Source organism: Bufo gargarizans, chromosome 11 (assembly GCF_014858855.1).
Source record: "Bufo gargarizans isolate SCDJY-AF-19 chromosome 11, ASM1485885v1, whole genome shotgun sequence".
Lineage (NCBI taxonomy): Eukaryota > Metazoa > Chordata > Amphibia > Anura > Bufonidae > Bufo > Bufo gargarizans.
Genome location: NC_058090.1, coordinates 90,857,949 through 90,879,087, shown reverse-complemented (window position 1 = coordinate 90,879,087; position 21,139 = coordinate 90,857,949). Strand labels below are relative to the sequence as shown.

The 21,139-nt window shown below is 43.4% G+C and overlaps 1 protein-coding gene across 6 annotated transcripts in view; it reads left to right on the top strand.

Annotated features, from left to right (window-relative positions):
• Positions 1-21,139, top strand: part of LOC122921926 — a 69,771-nt gene that overhangs the window by 35,821 nt on the left and 12,811 nt on the right. For 4 of the 6 annotated variants that reach the window (XM_044272259.1, XM_044272258.1, XM_044272257.1 and 1 more), the window contains 7 exons: positions 1,792-2,064; positions 3,113-3,241; positions 10,217-10,300; positions 12,228-12,323; positions 13,403-13,498; positions 19,655-19,813; positions 20,350-20,430. In XM_044272259.1, coding sequence (XP_044128194.1) covers positions 1,792-2,064; positions 3,113-3,241; positions 10,217-10,300; positions 12,228-12,323; positions 13,403-13,498; positions 19,655-19,813; positions 20,350-20,430 — 918 coding nt within the window. The remainder of the gene's footprint in view (positions 1-1,791; positions 2,065-3,112; positions 3,242-10,216; positions 10,301-12,227; positions 12,324-13,402; positions 13,499-19,654; positions 19,814-20,349; positions 20,431-21,139) is intronic. The other 2 variants (XM_044272261.1, XM_044272260.1) reach the window with 2 other exon arrangements.

Below are 21,139 nucleotides of genomic sequence, written 5' to 3'. Positions count from 1 at the left end.
GATTTCACAGCTTGGATCCTCTGGTATTCTGGAGTGGTATTTCTACCATGTTATTATTCCATGTATTCTAAATACCAGCGATCTGTATGTGTAACGCCCCAGAGGTGCATTACCACCTTTTACACCTCTCCACAATCTTCTATGGTTAACATAATGTCATCAATGCACTAATTTCCTGAACCTGCAAACTGTATATATTTATTTCTATGAAACTGTTATGTTTATGTGTAATGTGCTTGGTTTACCAGCAGATGGCGGCAACAATGGCAAAAGAGCAACAGGGACAGAGGATGGAACCTTCTTTCCATTCTCTTCTCTCCCTCTTGGGAGGAGTTTAGTTAGTGAAGGTCAGTGTCTGGCCTACCCCCTCTCCAAGGGAGGTTTAGCTGCAGGGAACTCTGTTGGACCTGGAGGCCCAAGCTACAAGCTTCAGGAGCCAGGGAGAGAGAGCTCCCCTGGATAAAGCAAGACAGAGACAGACCAGATGACAAAGTTAAGTTACAGCAAAGTAAAAGTTCCTATTTAATCCTGACAGCACAGCAGAGCTAGAGAGCAACTGATGTAGCAGTGCTGAGCGTTTGCCTGCCATTATTTATGCCAAAGCTTTCTGGTGACCAATCTAAAGTTAGAATACTGTTGCCTGATGAACGTTTATTCAAGTAAAGCTGTTATCAAGTTCATTACAAGGTCTGGACTCAATTTATTTCATCACCCCCCCCCCCCCATTCAACTACCCTTTTTCTGCAGCGGACTGCCACGCTTGGGGTTCCAGTGTATCCAGGTATGAGCACCATGACACATGCACTGCCACACTTAAAGGGTCTAGGCTACCCTTACATCACTCTGGCATTTCTTATCCTGGATACTCATCATCAACCACTATCTACTAAAAGGGGGCCCTGTGCCCTCATTGCTGAAATGCAACTGGCCCCACAACAAACACTATTATACACCTAAAAAGGACCCCTTGCGAACAGCGGTCGCCGCATATGTCTCAACGTTATGTCTAAGTGAGTGCAACCACTGCAATTCATAGTACCCTGATGTCATCGCCCTAGGATGCTTTTGTTCTCTTCTCTGTAATAAAAGATGTGAGGGTGTCCCTTACAGACTCAATTCAGTTGGAGCAAGTAGCAAGTGATTGGCTCCAAAGTAACCTTCAAATTGGGGCATCTTTTACTACATGTTTGAGTTCCTCTTGTTTGAAGGGCACACTACCATTGCCAGGACTTGGATCCTCTGGTGGGCTGTTCATACCATGGCATCATTCCAGATATTCTCAATACAGGTGAAGGACATCTCAATGCTTTCTGTCTAAGGCTGGGTTCACACCTGAGCGTTCTACAGCGCGTTCCTACGCGCTGTAAAACGCTCAACAAGGAGAAACCAATGCTTCCCTATAGGAATGGTTCTCACTTGGGCGTTTTACAGCACGTACGATCGCGCTGTAAAACGCCCGACGCCCCAAGAAGTACATGAGCTTCTTTGGGGCGTCTTGTCGCGCGTTCCCGTACATAGACTTCCGGGAACGCGCGACAATGGGCGCTCGCTTGTCTCTGTATGCGCGATTGCAAACGCCGGTACAATCACACATACAGAGCGCTCCATCGCGAACGCTCAGGTGTGAACCCAGCGTAAGGGATTGCAACCACTGAAATTCATCAGACCCTACTCTGGGAGCGCCCCGTTCTCTTCTGTGTAATAATAACAAATGTGAGGGTTCTCTTCATCCAGTTGAGGGATACATAAACCTATATAATGTCAATTAATAATGTTTCTCTCTCGTTACAGACCTCATCCCTCCTATACAGATACAAACTAAAGAGCAGAAGAGAATTGGGGATCGATGTAATGTTACTCTTCTTTGCTATGTTCTATCAAATACAACAGATGTCTCCTATATCTGGAAATACAAACAAGCGAACTCTGAGTATTTGCAGTATAGTAATGGAAGCACTATCCAGATATCTCTATCACTGGACCACCAGGACACAGAATTTATATGTATTGTATATAACCCAGCAGACCAGAAAAATGCTTCTGTCCATGTAAAACATTGCTTAGGTAAGGATGAAACATAATTTCTGGAGTTAAATAATGATTGTCTATCCTCAGGATAGGTCATCAGTACCCTATCTAAGGGGGTCTTACTCTCAGCACCCCTGCTGATCAGCTATTTGAAGGGGCTGAAGCATCTTCCTCAGCCTGTGACATGAAGGCCATTGGTTAGATGGTCTTTATGTATCAAGTGAATGGGATTGAGGTGCAATACTGTGCTTGGTATACAATGAAGAGACCTCAGTGCTCGTTCGATTACTGAGGTCCCCTCAAACAGCTGATCAGTGGTGTGTTGGGAGTAGGACCTCCAAAGATCAGATATTGATGACCTATCCTGACAATAAGTCATCCATCTTTCCATTAGACTCTGATTCCTTGAGGTACAAACAAATCTATATTCTAGTGATTTATCAGGTCTCAAGTTAGGTAACCTTCCTGATAGCCCCTTTCTCCATAAACTTGGGTGTCCGCGAATAAAAATGTGGCTATTCCATAACCCCCACCTCAAATGACAAAGCTTCCTGGAGTTTGCAAAACAGTATAGGATTCTCTGTCTGGCAGTGTTTTGGGGGTTTGTAGCTGGCAGTATACTGAGGGTTCAGTAGCTACCACTGCATTTGTGGCTCTGTGGTTGTCAGGGTTTTTTGTTTGGGAGGTTTTTGAGGGCTCTGTGTTTGAAAAAGTGTTATGGTGACTCTGTGGGTAGGTTTTTCTGGTTGGCAGCATTTTGGGGGCTCTAAGATTGGCATGATTTTGGGCACTCTGTGATTGGCAGTGTTTTGGGGGCTATGTGGTTGACTTTATTTTGGGATTGTGTGGCTGGAACTGTATTAGTACTGTACCAATGTAGTTGGCAGTTTATTGGGTGTTTTATGGTTGGTCATGCTTTGGGCTTATGTCCAATGTTTTGGGCATATGTTCGGGAGCTGTTCATTGGTGAAGTTGTGCCCACTATTATCTGAGATATTACTGCTATCAAACTTTATGTTTTATTATAATGGTGTTGCTTCATTATGTGCGGTAATAAGAATTCTGTCTTTTTTTCTCTTTACAGAAGAGAACACGAGAGATCGTCAAATATTTGTGGCATTTTTGATATGCATGTTCGTAGTGGTGCCTCTGCTTGTGGCGGCGGTGGTATGTTGGAAATGTCGGAAGAGATCACTTTTCACAACTGGAAAAGGTAGGTCTATCTCTAGATGAGAATTAGGGATGAGCGAATTTCATATTTTGAAGTTCCTGTGCGGGTTCCTGTTGTGGTATTTACTTAATTGCGTTATGGATTCCGTTACCACGGACCATAACGCAATTCCATGATGCCTTTAGAGGCATTCCTTTATTCAGTCCGTCATAATAGAAGACTATGGGCTGCATAACGGATCCGTCCGGTTTCCGTTATCCTGGATTCCTCCCCTGCAGGGCCGTGGGAAATGAGCGCTTCCATTATGGAAGTGCTCATCTCTCTACATTCATCTGTTTCCCATCCTCAGAACAGCGATCCAGTTGATGCTGTGGCGGGGCACGGGAGCACTGTCTCCGTTCCCCGAACCTCTGATAGGCTGCAGGCCTAGTGCCAGCAGCCTATCACAGGGTGGCACAGGTGGCACAATGGCGTCATCATCATCATCACGTCGCCTGAGCAAGGCAATGTACAGCGTGGGACACAGGCTGGAAGAGGACTGCATTGCATCACTTCCAGAAGCATGGAGGTAAATATTTGTGTTTATTTTTGGGCACAATGCTGTTGGGAGCACTATGGGGCCATTTGTTACTGGCACATTATGGGGGGGCACTATGAAGAAGTGGAGGACAAAAGTACTATGGAGGCATCTACTAGGGGCACTAAGAAGGGGTATTTTATACTAGCACTTTATGAGGGACACTGAGGGCATCTATTGGGGGAACTATATAGGGACCTTTTTTACTGGCACACATTATGGGGTACATGGGGAAGGGCAAAAAAGGAGCACTATGGGGGCATCTACTGAGTGAATTGTATAGAGGCATTTTATGCTGAAACACATTATGGGGGGCACTATGGGGAAGGGAGAGAGGGGCACTATGGGGGGGGGGGCATTTCCTCGGGGCACTGTATAGGGGTATTTTATGCTGGCAAACATTATAGGGGCACTGTGGGGGCATTAGTTCAACTGGTGGCACTAAGAGGGGGTATTTTTTTGCACTGACACACATTAGGGGGATTTTTTGTACTGGCACACATTAGGGGGCATTTTTCTACTGTCACATTATAAGGAGAATTATTACAACTGGGGGGCATTATGGTTAGCTTTATTACTACTACGGGACTATGGGGAACATGATTACTAGTATGGGCACTTGGGAGCATTATTGCTTCTGGGGCACAGTGGGTAAATGATTATTAATATTATTAGGGGCACTATTACTACTAAGTGCTCTGTCAGAGAATTATTACTCTTGGTGGGATTTTGGGGAACACTATTACTGTGGGGGGCACCATGACAGTATCAGCTTATTTTTGGGGGACATTATGTTTACACTGTTAGTCTCAGGGACACTATTTGCTGGGACGCAGTAATTTTTTAGGACACTGTGCCCAAAATTATTAAAGGGGGCACTATCTGTGTGGTACTAGCATTTTCAGGGGGACTCTCTGCAGGATAGCCTTTGGAAGCACAGCAGGCACAGTATTGGGATTGGCAGGATGGGGTGCTCAGAAGGTAGGAGAATGATGGAAAAGTAGGAAACTAAGATGTCCGTTTGTCAAACTTAAAAGACGAGAGATGGCTGAAAAACCATCATGGCGGTTTCGTCTGAATGGAGAAGATGAGGAAAATGAACGTCTACATCTTAGGAGACGTCACTGGATGTAAGAGGTATGGGGCGCTGTATTATCCTGTATGTCTTGTAGTGATGTATGTAATGTTAGGAGGGAAGGAGTTAGGGCTTGTTGACACGACCGTGAAGTTTTTTTGCGGTCCTCAAATTGCGGATCCGCAAAAAACAGATGCCGCTCGTGTGCCTTCCGCAATTTGCAGAACGGAACAGGAGGCCCATTATAGAAATGCCTATTCTTGTCCGCAAAACGGACAAGAATAAGACAGGACTCAGAATTCTTGCGGGGCCATGGAACGGAGCAACGGATGCGGACAGCACACAGAGTGCTGTCTGCATCTTTTGCGGACCCATTGAAATGAATGGTTCTGTATTCGGACCGCATGCGGAACGCAGAATACGGCCCGTATAGGGAGCGCAAAATACGTTCGTGTGAACGAGCCCTAAGGTTGAGAATTTGGCATAGGAATTGGTGGGGGGAGGGGGCCCCGGTTCAATTTTTTCCTCAGGCAGCAGAAAGGCTAGGTGCACCGCTGTGCTTTTAACACTGTCAGCGCAGTGTGGCGGCAGGGGCGGATTAATTGCATGAGAGGCCCGGGCTGTCTACCCAATTCGGGCCCCCCCCCCCTCCATTTTAGTTTTAGTTTTTTTTTCTATATGAAGAGGCTGCGGTGCTTCGTAAGCGCCAACGTCTCTTCCTAGGCAATATGACATCGTTCACATGGTCTAGGTGCAGATCTGTCCCATCTTGGGCTGAGCTGCAATACCAAGCACAATGCTATCAAATGGACAGCGCTGTGCTTGGTAACGAGCAAAGAGGCTGCGACGCTCACTGGGACATCGCGGTCTCCTCAAACAGCTGATTGGCGGGGGTGCCAGGAGTCAGACCCCCACCATCTCATAACTCTCTGTGTACAGATGTCATAGATGTTACCTGCAGTCCTATGTAACCACCCACATAACACAGTGAACTATTGTGTTATGTGGGGTGTTACATAGGACTGCATGGAACATCTACTACATTATCTGTACACAGAAAGTAATCACTGTTATCTAGGCTGTTACATAGGACTGCAGGTGACAAATACAAATTTTAGTTGCCAAATTTAAAATACATACGATTATGATAAAAAAAGACTTGGAGGAGAAGATGAGACGCAGGTCACAGTAGTGAGTTAGCTCTATATATAGGAGAATACAGCACCACATACCTGTTACATCCAGTGACATCTCCTGTCATGTAGATCTTCTCTTTCATCTTCTCCTCCGTTTGACCAAGACCACCATGACAAATTCTTTCAGCCGCATCTCGTCTCTACAGAGTTAGTTACACAGACACATTAGAGTTCTCATAATTGGGGTCATTTATCAAACTGGTGTAAATTACAACTGGCTTAGGTGCCCACAGCAACCAATCAGATTCCACCTTTAATTTTCCAAAGTAGCTGTGAAAAATGAAAGCTGGAATCTGATTGGCTGCTATGGGTAACTAACCCAGTTATACTTTACACCAGTTTGATAAATTACCCCAAAGGTCCCTATAGTGTCTACAGCAATTATAATGTCCCCTAGAGACCCCCAGTAATAATAACACCCTATATTGTGTTCCAGGTAATAATACCTGTATAGTGTCCCCAAAAATAATGTCCCCTAATAGAAAGGCCCCCACACTACCCCCATATAGTAATTTCCCCCCCACTGCCCCCACACAGTAATTCCCCAACACTGCCCCCACACAGTAATTCCCCCACACTGATCCATATAGTAATTTCCCCCACACTGCCCAGTAATTCCCCCACACTGGCCCATATAGTAATTTCCCCCACACTGGCCCATATAGTAATTTCCCCCACACTGGCCCATATAGTAATTTCCCCCACACTGGCCCATATAGTAATTTCTTCCACACTGCCCCCATACAGTAATTCCCCCACACTGATCCATATAGTAATTTCCCCCACACTGCCCCCACACAGTAATTCCCCAACACTGCCCCCACACAGTAATTCCCCCACACTGATCCATATAGTAATTTCCCCCACACTGCCCCATATAGTAATTTCCCCCACACTGGCCCATATAGTAATTTCCCCCACACTGGCCCATATAGTAATTTCCCCCACACTGGCCCATATAGTAATTTCCCCCACACTGGCCCATATAGTAATTTCCCCCACACTGCCCCCATATAATAATTTCCCCACACTGCCCCCATATAATAATTTCCCCCACACTGCCCCCATATAATAATTTCCCCCACACTGCCCCCCCAAATAGTAATTTCCCCCACACTGCCCATATAATAATTTCCCCCACACTGCCCCCCCCAAATAGTAATTTCCCCCACACTGCCCCCCAAATAGTAATTTCCCCCACACTGCCCCCCAAATAGTAATTTCCCCCACACTGCCCCCAAATAGTAATTTCCCCCACACTGCCCCCAAATAGTAATTTCCCCCACACTGCCCCCAAATAGTAATTTCCCCCACACTGCCCCCAAATAGTAATTTCCCCCACACTGCCCCCATATAGTAATTTCTCCCACACTGCCCCCATATAGTAAATTCCCCCACACTGCTCCATACAGTAATTTCTTCCACACTGCCTCCCATATAGTAATTTCCCCCACACTGCCCCAAATAGTAATTTCCCCCACACTGCCCCCATATAATAATTTCTTCCACACTGCCCCCAAATAGTAATTTCCCCCACACTGCCCCATATAGTAATTTCCCCCACACTGCCCCCATATAATAATTTCTTCCACACTGCCCCCAAATAGTAATTTCCCCCACACTGCCCCATATAGTAATTTCCCCCATATAGTAAGTTCCCCCACACTGCTCCATACAGTAATTTCCCCCACACTGCCTCCCATGTAGTAATTTCACCCAGAAAGTAATTTGCTGCCCACACTGCCCCATCAAGTAATAACCCCACACACTGCCCCCCATTAGATCATTTTACCTGACACTGTCATCCATTAAGTAATTTGCCCCCACACTAACATCCATTAAGTAATTTGCCCCCCACACTGCAATCCATTAAGTTATTTGCTCCCACACTGCCATCCATTAAGTGATTTGCCCCGACACTGCCATCCATTAAGTAATTTGCCCCCACACTGCCCCATAATTAAGTAATTTGCCCCCACACTGCCCCATCAAGTAATAACCCCCCACACTGCCCCCCATTAGATAATTTTCCCCCACACTGCCATCCATTAAGTAAATAGCCCCCCACAGTATTAATTTCTCCACACTGCCCTCACAGTATTAATTCCCCCCATGGTAGTAATTTGCCCCTACAGTATTAATTGTCTCCCACACTACCCCCACAGTATTAATTTCCCCCATACTAGTAATTTGCCCCCACGTAGTAGTTTGCCCCCCCTGTTCCTTCAAGAATGTCCCCCAAAGTCGGCAGTTGGCACACACAAAACAATAAAAAAATAAAAGCTAATACTTACCTGTGTCCCAGTTGGCGCTCACTCGAAGATGGTGCAGGCGTGCGCACACACGTCAGTGTGCTGCGTCCGGGCACAGGCACGGCGCGATGACGTCATCACGCCCGCCTGCACCAGGATTTTACTACCGCATAGGCTTCAGGCCTGCTAGGCCTGAAGCCTATGGTGGTGATCGGCGGCGGGGCAGGGAACTCTGCGCTCCCGTGCCCCGCCGTAGTTTGGGTCGATGGGCCCCCCAGCGATGCCGGGCCCGGGGCTACCGACCCAAACGCCCCAATTATAATCCGCCACTGTGTGGCGGGGGCTGCGACAGGCCTCGCGCAGGATCCAGAAATGGGTCTTCCAGGCCGTCCCCTCTCTGTATGATGTGTAGAGCCAGTCTCCTCACAACCCGACCTACACACCCTAAATATCAGGCAGCTCCTCCTCCACCCCTCTTTTGGACTAGGAGATAAGTGGTGAAGGTGCAACAGCTCCTGCCAGAGTCAGCCGCGTGGTGGGCCATTTGTGAAACAGAACTGGATGGTGATTCCTGTAACGGGGAGGGAAAAAAGAATAGTTTGAGTACAGAAGCTTTATGTTGGGGCCCTGAGTATTAAAGGGGTATTCCCATCTCAAACATTGGGGGCATATCGCTTGGATATGCCCTCATTGTCTGATAGGTGCGGGTCCCATCTCTGGGACATGTACCTATCTCGTAAATGCAGTTGAAAACCAAGCCGGCAACGTTGGGCCTGGCAGTCCTGGGTCTGGCCACCACCAACAGTTCCAATAGGCTTGCTAAATATAGCCGAGCAACTAGCTCGGCTATTTTTGAAATCCCCATAGCACACCGCTCTTGTACGGCCACCACTTCCATTCACTTCTATGAGGCTGACGGAAGTAACCAAGCCATGGTGCATCCTCCTTCACTTTGCTGACTGTGTTCATGAGATAGGTGCCGGTCCCAGAGGTTGCACCCGCATCTATCAGACAATGGGGGCATATCCTAGTGATGTGCCTCCATTGTCTGAGATGCTAAATCCAGTGTGCGTATGTAGGATGACGGTGAGACTCTTGCCTTCATCCTCAACAATTTCATTTCAGCTGTATGGTGTTTGCTGAGAGTGCCCTATTATATGGAAGAGGTGCTCATCATAACAGACAGGGCCTACAATTTTGCGCGGCACACTACTTGGGGTCTCCCTAAGCAAAATTTCTGGGTGCTCCCCAGGTTGGATGTCATCCTCATCAGTCATTGGAAAGGCCTGGATGATTTACTGTAGGAGACCTCTTCCACATCATTCATATAAACATGGGATGTCTTAGGGCTAGGTCAGTAGTTTACATATGCCTGGTGCAGACTTGAAGGCTAAGGAGCTTATGGCACAGGATTTTTTTTAACTTCCTTTACTCAGGTATCAGATGCTGCTGAAGACCTACGCGTAACCATACATTGGTTTAAATTGGTAAAACCAGATGGCTGCTTTCCTTTAAGGGCATCTTAAAGACTTTTCTCAGGCATAAGAACCCTACAGTTTTTCTCTTAATAGATATAAGTAGAACCTTCACTATTATGCTTGGTTAAAAAATGTCATGTCGTCTTGAGTACACAGCTTCTATGCAGGCACATGTTTCCTATGCTTTATTGGGTTATTAAACCAGGGATATGTTAGAAGGTCTGTGATTTAGGGGGTCATATGTATTATTTATGATTGAAATTCCACCAGAAGTCTAAGGAGCAGGCTCAGTACCTGAGCCCACTCTACACCTCCCGTGGTATATACATTAAATCGGGAATGTTTTTTTGAAATTGGAATGTCTGCTCAAGAGTATGTCATTTATTCAACCATTCGAATGGTCTTCTCTGGATTAAAGCAATTTACTTTCTATTCCCAGGCAAAGTGAAAGACCCGGATAAAAATGATGAGCTGAAATATCTGAATGAAAATGAACACAATTTAAATGTTATGCAAAACTCAAGTAAGACAACATTCTAATTAAGATGATGGGGCGGTAGTTACACAGAATCGAGCAAAGATGCACCAAGCAGATAGATCATGTTTTCCAAAACCGTTGGCAGCTATGGGCACCAAAACTACTAGTGCAGGCATCCGTTTACTATAGATGCACTTAAGGGTTAATCTCACTCCAGGGAGGAGGGGCCCGGCCCTTTATTTTTTGGTTATAGTGAATGTGGTAGGTGGACTGCTGGGAGGGGTGGACTAAGGTAATATAAGTCATGTCTTACTCCTCCTAATCCACCCAATGTTTCGTCCAGCTGAGAAACTTCCCAACCACCCTTCTATATTAAATGTTTAATGCAAGAAACCTCTTTCAACAGGGTCAACCCTATGAAGCCAGAAATACTGCCGGATTGGGTTGATCCTGCTAATTAAAACGGTTCTTCATCCAAGCAATGTCTTCACTGCACTGAGGGGCATGGCCGGCACTGGAAAGCTGAGGAGCTGAGGTGCACCAAAGCTTTTTCGTATGATTGCCGGAATAGATTTCCCCAAGACAGGTATCATTTTAACCCTTTCCCAACCAGCGCCGTAATAGTACAGCGCTGGTCGGGTCTTTAAAGAGGACGCCCGCTCCTGAGCGCTGCAAGTGCCATAACCGTGGCTGGCGCCTGTTTCTTATAGAAGACACCTGCAGCTAATGTCTGCAACCAGCAGTAATGCTGATCGCGTACATTTAACCCCTTAGATGACGTGGTATCCGAGAGAGCTGAAAAACGGAAGCGAGCGCTTGCGGTGGTGTTCCGGCTACCCCGTGTGACGATCGGAAGAGCAGGAGCGTGTGTAGAGCAGCAGCCCCTGTCTTTGTGAATGACAGGAGGCTGCTGCATAGTATTTCCTATGGAGCCCTTGCCTGTAATAGGGCTCCATAGGAAACTTGCAATTTTCTCATAGACTACAATGCTAGAGCATTGGAGTCTATGAGAATAGTAATCTAATGATTGCATGTTATAGTTCCCTATGGGAACTATAAAAAAGTGTAAAAAAAAAAGTTTTTAAAAATTAAAAAAATGTAAAACAACATAAAAATTCAAATCATCCACCTTTTACCAAAATAAAAATAAAAGAACTAAAAAAAAAAATAATACACATCATGGGTGTGCAAAAACGCCCATAGTATAAAAATATATTCCCCATACAGCAAACAGCAAAACGGAAAAAAGCATCCAAATGACTGGTTCGCAGTTTTGGTCGCTTCCTTTTCTACAAAAAATTTAATAAAGTGATCAAAAAGTCATACACACCCCAGAATGGTATCAATGAAAAGTTCAGATCGCCCTGCAAAAAATGTGCCCCCATTCAGCTCCGTACACATAATTACAAAAAAGTTTTAGGGGTCAAATATGGCGACAAAAAAATAAAACTGATTTTTTTCCCCACTTTTTTTCCCATTCGTAATCAAAACGCAAGAAAATCTATACATATAAGGTATTGCCAGATTCATACTGACCTGCAGAATAAAAGTAACTGGTCAGTTTTATCGTACATCAAACGTCATAAATAAAAAAAAACTTAAAACTGTGGTGGAATTGCATTTTTTATTTTTTTTTGTGCAATTTCACCCCATTTTTTTTTTCCCGCTTCCCACTACATCATATGCAATATTAAATGGTGGCGTTGCAAAGTACAACTTGTCCTGCAGAAATCAAGCCCTCATGTGGCTGCGTGAACAGATACATAAAAGGTGTGGCTCTGGGAAGGCAGGGAGCACAAAACGAAAACGCCCCCAAAAAAATAAAACTCTGGGGGGTGAAAGGGTTAATGTTGCAGTAAACTACAAGTACCAACCATAGTCTACAATATAGTCTAATATGGTCTAAGGTGCAGCTTGAATTTTTCCTAAATATTGACAGTTATGAATGATCTAAATCTGCTGCTATTTACAGACAACCAAGATCAACAGATGCTAATAGAAATGGAGGAACATAAAAACGATGAAGACGAGAATGAGGAACTTTTCATAACTCCTCCCGCGGACACAAGTAAGACAACATTTTTGCAAGATGATCAGAGGTGGACTGGGAATTTAAAGTAGTCCTGGAAAAATAAAAAATAAAAGTGGCCCAAGTTTGTAGTTGGGTCCAAATTGGCAGAAGACTTCCCACACAAATTGGTGGGGCCAGTGCCAGCTGCCATGTTCTGTCCTTCTACTTCAGTGGCCTCAGGATGGCAACACAGTTGGATTCAGGAGGGGAGTGTGAAATCCTTACTTACTTGGCAGGCCCCCTAAGCATCAGTCCACCAGGAAGTTTTCTTTAGGGTCTATGGCCAGTCTACCCCTGAAGAAGCATGGTCTTCCTCATGAGGGTTGTTCGTTGTAGATTTTTCACTGTATTTTATAGGTGGATGTAAGATGTAATTGGAATGTGAATGGCAGGAGGCTGCTGCATAGTATTTCCTATGGAGCTCTTGCCTGTAATCGGGCTCCATAGGAAACTAGCAATTTTCTCATAGACTCCAATGCTTGTGCATTGGAGTCTATGAGAATAGCAATCTAATGATTGCATGTTATAGTTCCCTATGGGAACTAGAAAAAAAGTATCAAATAAAGTAAAAAATAAATAAACATAAAAATTCAAATCATCCACCTTTTCCCAAAATAAAAATAAAAGAACAAAAAATATATATATATACACATCATGTGTGTCGCGATGTGCGAAAACGCCCATAGTAGCAAGATATATTCCCCATACAATTGGAATTGCTTTTTTTTTTTTTTTTGCAATTTCACCCCATTTGGTATTTTTTCCCCGCTTCCCACTACATCATATGCAATATTAAATGGTGGCGTTGTAAAGTACAACTTGTCCTGCAGAAATCAAGCCCTCGTGTGGCTGCGTGAACAGATACATAAAAGGTGTGGCTCTAGGAAGGCAGGGAGCGCAAAACGAAAACGCCCAAAAAAAACCCAAAAACTCTGGGGGGTGAAAGGGTTAATGTTGCAGTAAACTACAAGTACCAACCATAGTCTACAATACAGTCTAATATGGTCTAAGGTGCAGCTGGAATTTTTCCTAAAAATTGACAGTTATGAATGATCTAAATCTGCTGCTATTTACAGATGACCAAGATCAACAGATGCTAATAGAAACGGAGGAACATAAGAATGATGAAGACGAGAATAAGGAACTTTTCATAACTCCCCCCGCGGACACAAGTAAGACAAAATTTTTGCAAGATGATCAGAGGTGGACTGGGAATTTATAGGAGCCCTGGAAAAATAAAAAATAAAAGTGGCCCAAATTTGTGGTTGGGTCCAAATTGACAGAAGACTTCCCACACAAATTGGTGGAGCCAGTGCCAGCTGCCATGTTCTATCCTTCTACTTCAGTTGCCTCAGGATGGCAACACAGTTGGATTCAGGAGAGGAGTGTGAAATCATTACTTACCTGGCAGGCCCCCTAAGCATCAGTCCACCAGGAAGTTGTCCTTTAGGGTCTATGGCCAGTCTACCCCTGAAGATGAGGTAGGATTAGCATCTAGAAGGTAGAATAGAGGTTAGTCTATTAGCAAGATCTTGAATGCCCCACCTAGGCAGTAATACACCTCTGCCCATATTATGGTCATCACATAAAGTACATGGATGACTTATCACTCCAGGTACAGTGCCAAGTGATTGACGCAAGGCAAATGTGGTGCCCGTATTCAAAAAAGGATCTAGGTCTAGGTCCTTCACAGGTAATTATAGACCAGTTAGTTTAACTTCTGTTGTGGGAAAAATGTTTGAAGGACTCTTAAGGGATAAATGAAAAGTTTTGCATCTTGGTAGTTATAATCTCTGTGCTTCATATGTCCTAGGTGATGTAGCACTGGGAGAGTCACTTATAGAGAAGGATTTGGGTGTCCTTGCAGATGGTAGATTAAATAACAGCACAATGTCAATCAGCTGCTTCTAAAGCCACCAGGATATTGTCATGCATTAAACAAGGCATGGACTTGCGGGGCAGGGATGTAATATGATCGCTTTACAAAGCGTTGGTGCGGCCTCATCTGGAATATGCAGTTCAGTTCTGGGAACCAGTCCATAGAAAGGATGCTCTGCAGCTGGAAAAAGTACAGAGGAGAGCGACTAAACTGATAAGGGTCATGGAGGGTCTTAGTTATGAAGAAAGATTGAAAGAATTAAAGAGTTAAATATTTCGAAAAGGGCACTTTGGTATTTGATTTTGCGGGGGTGGTATTTTTTTTCTGCACTATAGTATTGCTGGCCATGCGTACTTCTGTTGTCCATGCCTACTTGTGTTTTACCAACTTCTGTCAATTTGGATCCGGCAACAACATGGGGGCCACTTTTGGATTTTTTTCCAGGGCCACTTTAAGTTCCCAGTCTTCCCCTGATTCACTCCAAAAATAAAAATTATGCAGACATATTGGCAACTATACTTTAAATCAAAGGAAATGGTGTTATTCTCTTGTGCTAGATCTTTAGCTGCAGTCCCAAAAAAGGAAGACAGGTCCTGACTTCCTAAAAAACATGTAAAAAGTATATATATATATATTTTGGTCTGTGCTGAAAAAACTTTGATTGAAGCTTGCACAAAAACTACAGATTTTTCAGGTGGCTGTTCGACTTGATCTTAATTTTCCATCTTCTCAGACTCTGAACCGACCAGCAACGAGCATATTCATCATTCCTCCCCAGTATATAATTCAGCCAGCAGCAAACGTTAGCATATGTCCCTTTACAGGAAATCAACATAGAGCAGACCTGTAGGTAAAAGCATTCTGTAATGAGGGGCCGGTGACGCGTGCTTCCTTCGCATCACATCCAGCACCCTGTGCATGGACAGAGTTTACTTAAGCCACAATTATTTCTGGTATTGGGAATGTTTTTATCTTCAAAAAACCGGTACGGCAATGGGCGTGAAATTCACGCCAAATTTAGCTAATTTGTTTATGGCATACTGGGAGCATAAATTTATAGACCCTCTACTTAGGGGAGAGAAGGGGGATGGCAACCTTATGATTTGGAAAAGGTATATTGATGATTGCTTATTTATTTGGAGAGGGGAAGAGGTTTCCCTCAAGGAGTTTATCAAGAATATCAAATTCACTGAATATATAAGCAAAAAAACTGTAAATTTCCTTGATTTGGAAATTATGGTTATAGATGGCTCAATACACACGAGAACCTATTTCAAACCCACAGACCGAAATGGCTACATACAGTAGATGTCAGTAGCTGCCATTATGACCCCTGGATAAAGAACATACCTAAGGGACAATTTCAGAGGGTGAGAAGAAACTGTTCCCAAGTGAAGGACTATGATACACAGAGTGAGATTATTTTGGGAAAGTTTAGAGAGAAGGGGTATAAAGAAGAAGAACTGAGGACTAATAGAGATAGTGTACGACAAGGAAATACAGAGACTAAAAATAAAACCAAAGAAGTATAAATTGCCTTTTCCACAACATATTCCACAATTTGTCCCCAAATTAAACATGTTATCAGGAAGAATTGGTGAATCCTAAAGAATGAATGACCCAGTAATGGGACCCTTAATACCAGTTAAACCCCAGCTCCTTTTCAGACGAGCACCTACCATTATTAAGGATAAAGTGGTTCATAGCTGTTTAAAGAAAGGGAAGCCCCACCCAAAAAGAGGCACGTTCAAGCGGTGCGGTTTCTGCACAGGATGCAAAAATAGGTCCAAAGAGGATAAAAAGAATAGGACCAGTAACAATATAGTTGCAACAGAAAACAAAAAAGAATTAAAAATAAAAGGAAATGTATTCTGTGAGAGTATGGGGGTTATATTTGTCATAGAGTGTCCCTGCAAACTTCAATACGTGGGCAGAACACTCAAAAAGTTGAACGTGAGAGTAGGGGAACACATAAGGAATATTAAAAAAGGTCCCACAGTGTTTCTGCACACCTTAAGAGGGTGCATCAAAAGAATCCAGCGGGCCTGAAGTTTACGGGGGTCGAGTGGGTACAGAAAAAATGGAGAGGTGGAGATCCAGTTAAGCAAATAATTAAAAAAGAGGTAGAATGGATATATAATATGGGAACGCTACAGCCAACAGGGTTAAACGTAGAATGGGATGTAAAAATATTACCATTGGAATCAGAAGAATCGATACATTCCCGCTTTGAGGTACTAGGATAAATTGATACAAAGAAAAAATATATATATTTTTTTTCCGCCTGATATATGGGAGAATTATGTTGATTAATAGTATTAGAAAGCACTACAGTGGGTCTGTAGAAAAGAAACCACGAAAAAAACACATTAGCTAGTCTGAACGAGGTCATGTGGAGATGGGATTAGAGACGTATCTACCAGCAGGTGGTTATGTCACGGATGTTGTTGCAGAAAACTAGAAGACACAAAGATCCGACTGACTTTATCCCAAACTAAGGAACATAAGGATGAGCCCTATAAAAGCCCTAGAGCTCTCCCTGACTGCTCAGCCCATGCAAAGATCTTTATGATAGAAAATCGCATGCCCTCGTACCTAGACTGTGTGACACCTGAAAACCCTATAATAGTGAAGGGACACTACCACCGGCTCCCTACACTTAATACGGAGGGAGTCAGGGTCACCTAGGATCAAGCCAACAGGAAAACACAAATAAAGGAACAGACTTAACCAGGGGCGTACATAGAAATCATTGGGCCCCATAGCAAGAATCTTAATGGGGCCCCACTAACTCCGTCCACTGGCCCATCCCACCACCTGCCCTGGCTTCTCCCCTGCCATACCCCCAGCAGTTGCAGCCGTGTAGACATTAGGAGCTACTTTCACACTTGCGTTTCTATTTTCCGGTATTGAGATCCGTCATAGGGTCTCAATACCGGGAAAAAAAAACACTTTTGATTGTCCCCATTCATTGTCTGAGGGCACTGTCCACTATAAGCAGCACACAGGCACAGCTCATGGGGGGGGTGGGCCTATGGTGGTGCTGGCATAATAGTATACCAGTGCCACCATATCCCCCCTTGCCTTATGAACTGTCAGAACCTCCTAATGCATACCTCAGCTGCTGCAGAACATATAAAGCTTCGTTCACATCTGTGTTGGGGCCTCATTCGTGGATCAGGTCATAAATGCTGGACACAATTTTATAGCCTGGAAGATGGAAACCTGACAGATCTCATCATAGTCAGCGGGATCCGTCAGGTGTTGTCGTCCATGAAGTGCCAGATCCGGAACTGCAGTGATTTTCGCTGATTTGCTCCTATGACAGCAGAACAGCGAACGTCACCAGCACAGACGTGAACAAGTAATACACACCTCAGCTGCTGCAGAACATTATAATAGTGACAAGGGAACTACAAGTCTCATCATCACCAGATTATTATTGGAAATTAGGGAGCAACACAGGGAGAGGTGAAAGTGGAGAGAACTACAATTTCCAGCATGTCCAGGCTGTTATGATCAGATACAAGCAGACATTACACAGAGTATTAGGCCGGGTTCATATCACCGTTTAGTTTTCAGTTCTTCTGATCCGTCAGATGAACAGAAAAATAAAGAAAAAAAATGATCCTGTATTTCAAGCATCAGTTCTGCACATTTGGCATCCGTTTATGCCATTTCTGTCGGAGATCCGTTATTTTAGACAGAAAAAAGTCCTGCATGCAAAACGGAAAACTAAACTGTGATGCGAATCCAGCCTAAAAAAAGAGAACTACAACTCTCAGCATGTCCAGATTATAGGACATCATCTAGTTGTACCAGGTAAGAGCTTTAAAAATAAATAACTATAACCCCCAGTATGGCCAGACTTATTATGGGACATCAGTATACATTCCAAAGAGGGGGTATAAGAGGAGAGAACTACAACTCCCAGCATTACCAGCCTGTACTAGGGCATACGTTTAAATTACATTGAGAAACATATAATACGACAAAACTACAACTCCCAGCTTTTCTAGGATGTTATGGGTTATCCCAGAACACCACTAACCTCTCCTCCAGGCACCACACAGAAGCTCCGCCCCCTCACAGTGATATGCCACAGGTCTTTCACCAGTCCTCTGCACTGGTCACATGATGATGACATCACCAAAGGTCCTTTAGACTTCTGCTGCTCTGCTATTTATTGGCTTCCTGCACTGGTCACATGGTTGATGACATCACCAAAGGTCCTTTAGACTTCTGCTGCTCTGCTATTCATTGGCTTCCTGCACTGGTCACATGGTTGATGACATCACCAAAGGTCCTTCTCCACCTCTTACTTTCTCAGGTAGCCATACAAGTGTAATTAGTGGGCGGGGCCTATCCTCCACTGCGGGCCCCCTTCCCCAGGGGCCCCGAAGCAGCTGCGTGGTCTGCCTCTATTGGAGGTACGCCACTGGACTTAACTGAAGAGCCAGCAGTTGCAGCATCTAGCAATGAGCACCATCCAGGAAGTTGTATAAACCGCAAAGTGATGCAGTATGGGAGGGGATATAAAGGGATGCAATCAGTGCAACTAGATGACAGCTGAGAGAGGGAAACGAGATGACAAAACGAAACCAAAACAAAAGAACCTCAAGCAAGAGGTACTGAAGAACGTCTGTCAGAGCTTCTCAGATCTCTGGCGGTGACAGGTTACGATGCAGCACTATTAGGGAATATACGGCGCCTTTTGTAACCTCTCCAAACTGAGATATATATCATTATAGCGAAAGGATATTTGTGTCTAATCTATCAGTATGTTTATAATGAGGACCATGGGTACGATTATAGTTGCTTCTGTGTACAGCATTGGAAAATAATGGAAGTTCCAGCGCTTATATGCGGCAAAGATATGAGATTAAAAACAATTGGGATAAGTCTTTATGAATTTTAGGATAAATATGGAGAAGATTACGGTAGGAAAAAGGTTTTTTAATTATTAAAAATGTGTATAAATCATATGTTTTTATGATGTGGCTATAAAACCTGCCCTAAATAACTGAAACCGAGACTCCCCAGATGAAGCAGGAGCGAAACCCGGATCGGGCAGCAATTTTTATTGTGTGAGTATAATAAAGTATACTGAATTCTTTTACCTATGGGTCTGCTCTATATTGATTTTTCCTATAAAGGAACATACGCTAATGTTTACTACCGGCTGATTTATATACTGGGGAGGAATGATGAATATGCTCGTTGCTGGTCGGTTCAGAGTCTGAGGAGTTGGAGAAAGAAGATCAAGTGGAACAGCCACCTGAAAAATCTATAGTTTTTGTGCAAGCTTCTATCAAAGTATTTTCAGCACGGACCTATATATATATATATATATATATATATATATATATATATATATATATATATATATATATATATATATATATACTATTGGCAACTATACACTACAGAAATTTATGGTTATTCACAGGTGACCTGGATGGTGAGATAGGAGTACACAGAGTGGAAGTACATGAGAATGAAGGACATGAGGATGAAGGAAATGACCATGAAGGACATGAAACTGAAGAACATGAGAATGGAGGCAATGAGAATGAAGAACATTTGCCAATCTTGGTTGAAGAATCACGTAAGGGAACAAATATGATGAGGCAGTTAAATAAAAGAAGCCATGTAAAGGTCAAACTTCTAGATTTATAGAATAAATTTTTTAAAAATATTTCCAATATATGTAGGCATGGTCTTCCTCATGAGGGTTGTCCATTGTAGATTTTTCACTGTATTTTATAGGGGATGTAAGCTGCAATTGGATACTGATCATTGCCAAGTAACCTCGTTCTATTCTGTCCAGTAGGAGCGGGCTTGAACATATTTTTTTTGTTTGCTGCCTGTAATTAGAGTCTAATGTGCCAGAGAGCAAACTTTTGACCACATCCCCTTCGAATAATTCCTTAGACAATCCATACCTCAGCAGCCAGTGATACCTTTTTATTTTTGTATTTTACGTATTGTACCCTAGAGGACAGTCATCACCCAGTCATCACTTCCAGTCCCAGCACATCTTATACTAATACTAATCTTTATTAACCAGTTGCCACAAAACAGTAACCAGTGAACCCCCAAATTTCCCAGAAATGGATTATTGCAACTTACTGTTATTCGCAGGTGATCAGACTGAGGTGGAGGAACATGAAAACAATGAACCTGAAAATGAAGAACATTTGACAATTCCTGTTCAAGAATCAGGTAAAACAGCATTACAAGTAAGATGATAGGGCAGTAGTTACAGGAAGCCATATAAAGGTCAAACTAGAATATGGTATAAAATATTCTCTTGTAAAAATATTGAATATAAATATTTCTGAAGGGGCTCAAAGATATGGCCTGGTTAAATTTTATTTTTATTTTTCAAGGCCTTCTAGAGTATTCTGGGTAATAGTGAGAGAATGTCCCCTTGATGGCCCACACACAGAGTGGAGAGTAGCTCCAAAAAGTGTCCTTACTTAAGATGACCTTATAAAATCAGTAGGCTGTTTGTGTATCGTACCGTGTAATACTTAATTAGTCCTGTGGTGGCACTGTAGGAGAACTGAACGCTTGCTGACAGATGATCCCTCATGCTAAAGATGACTGCAACGGTCTCAGCACTGGCCAGTTTACCATCAGTGTATCCTTCTAAAAAAAAAAGTGGAGTGTACACAAGATTCTACAGTATTAGTTTTGGTCTTGGATGTTTCTGGAGGACCATGAGGTCCTTGGGTGATGTTAGTGATTAATTATTTTTGGGAACTCAAAGTCATTATAGTGGTATCTTATATTTCTAACACAGTAGTATTTTTTTGAGTATAGTATGGTTTTAGATGTCTCAACTATACTATAGGCTTCGTGGGTAAAAGAGGACAATTGAAATATCGCTGCAGTAAATTACAAATTTAAACCATCACCTCATTGACAA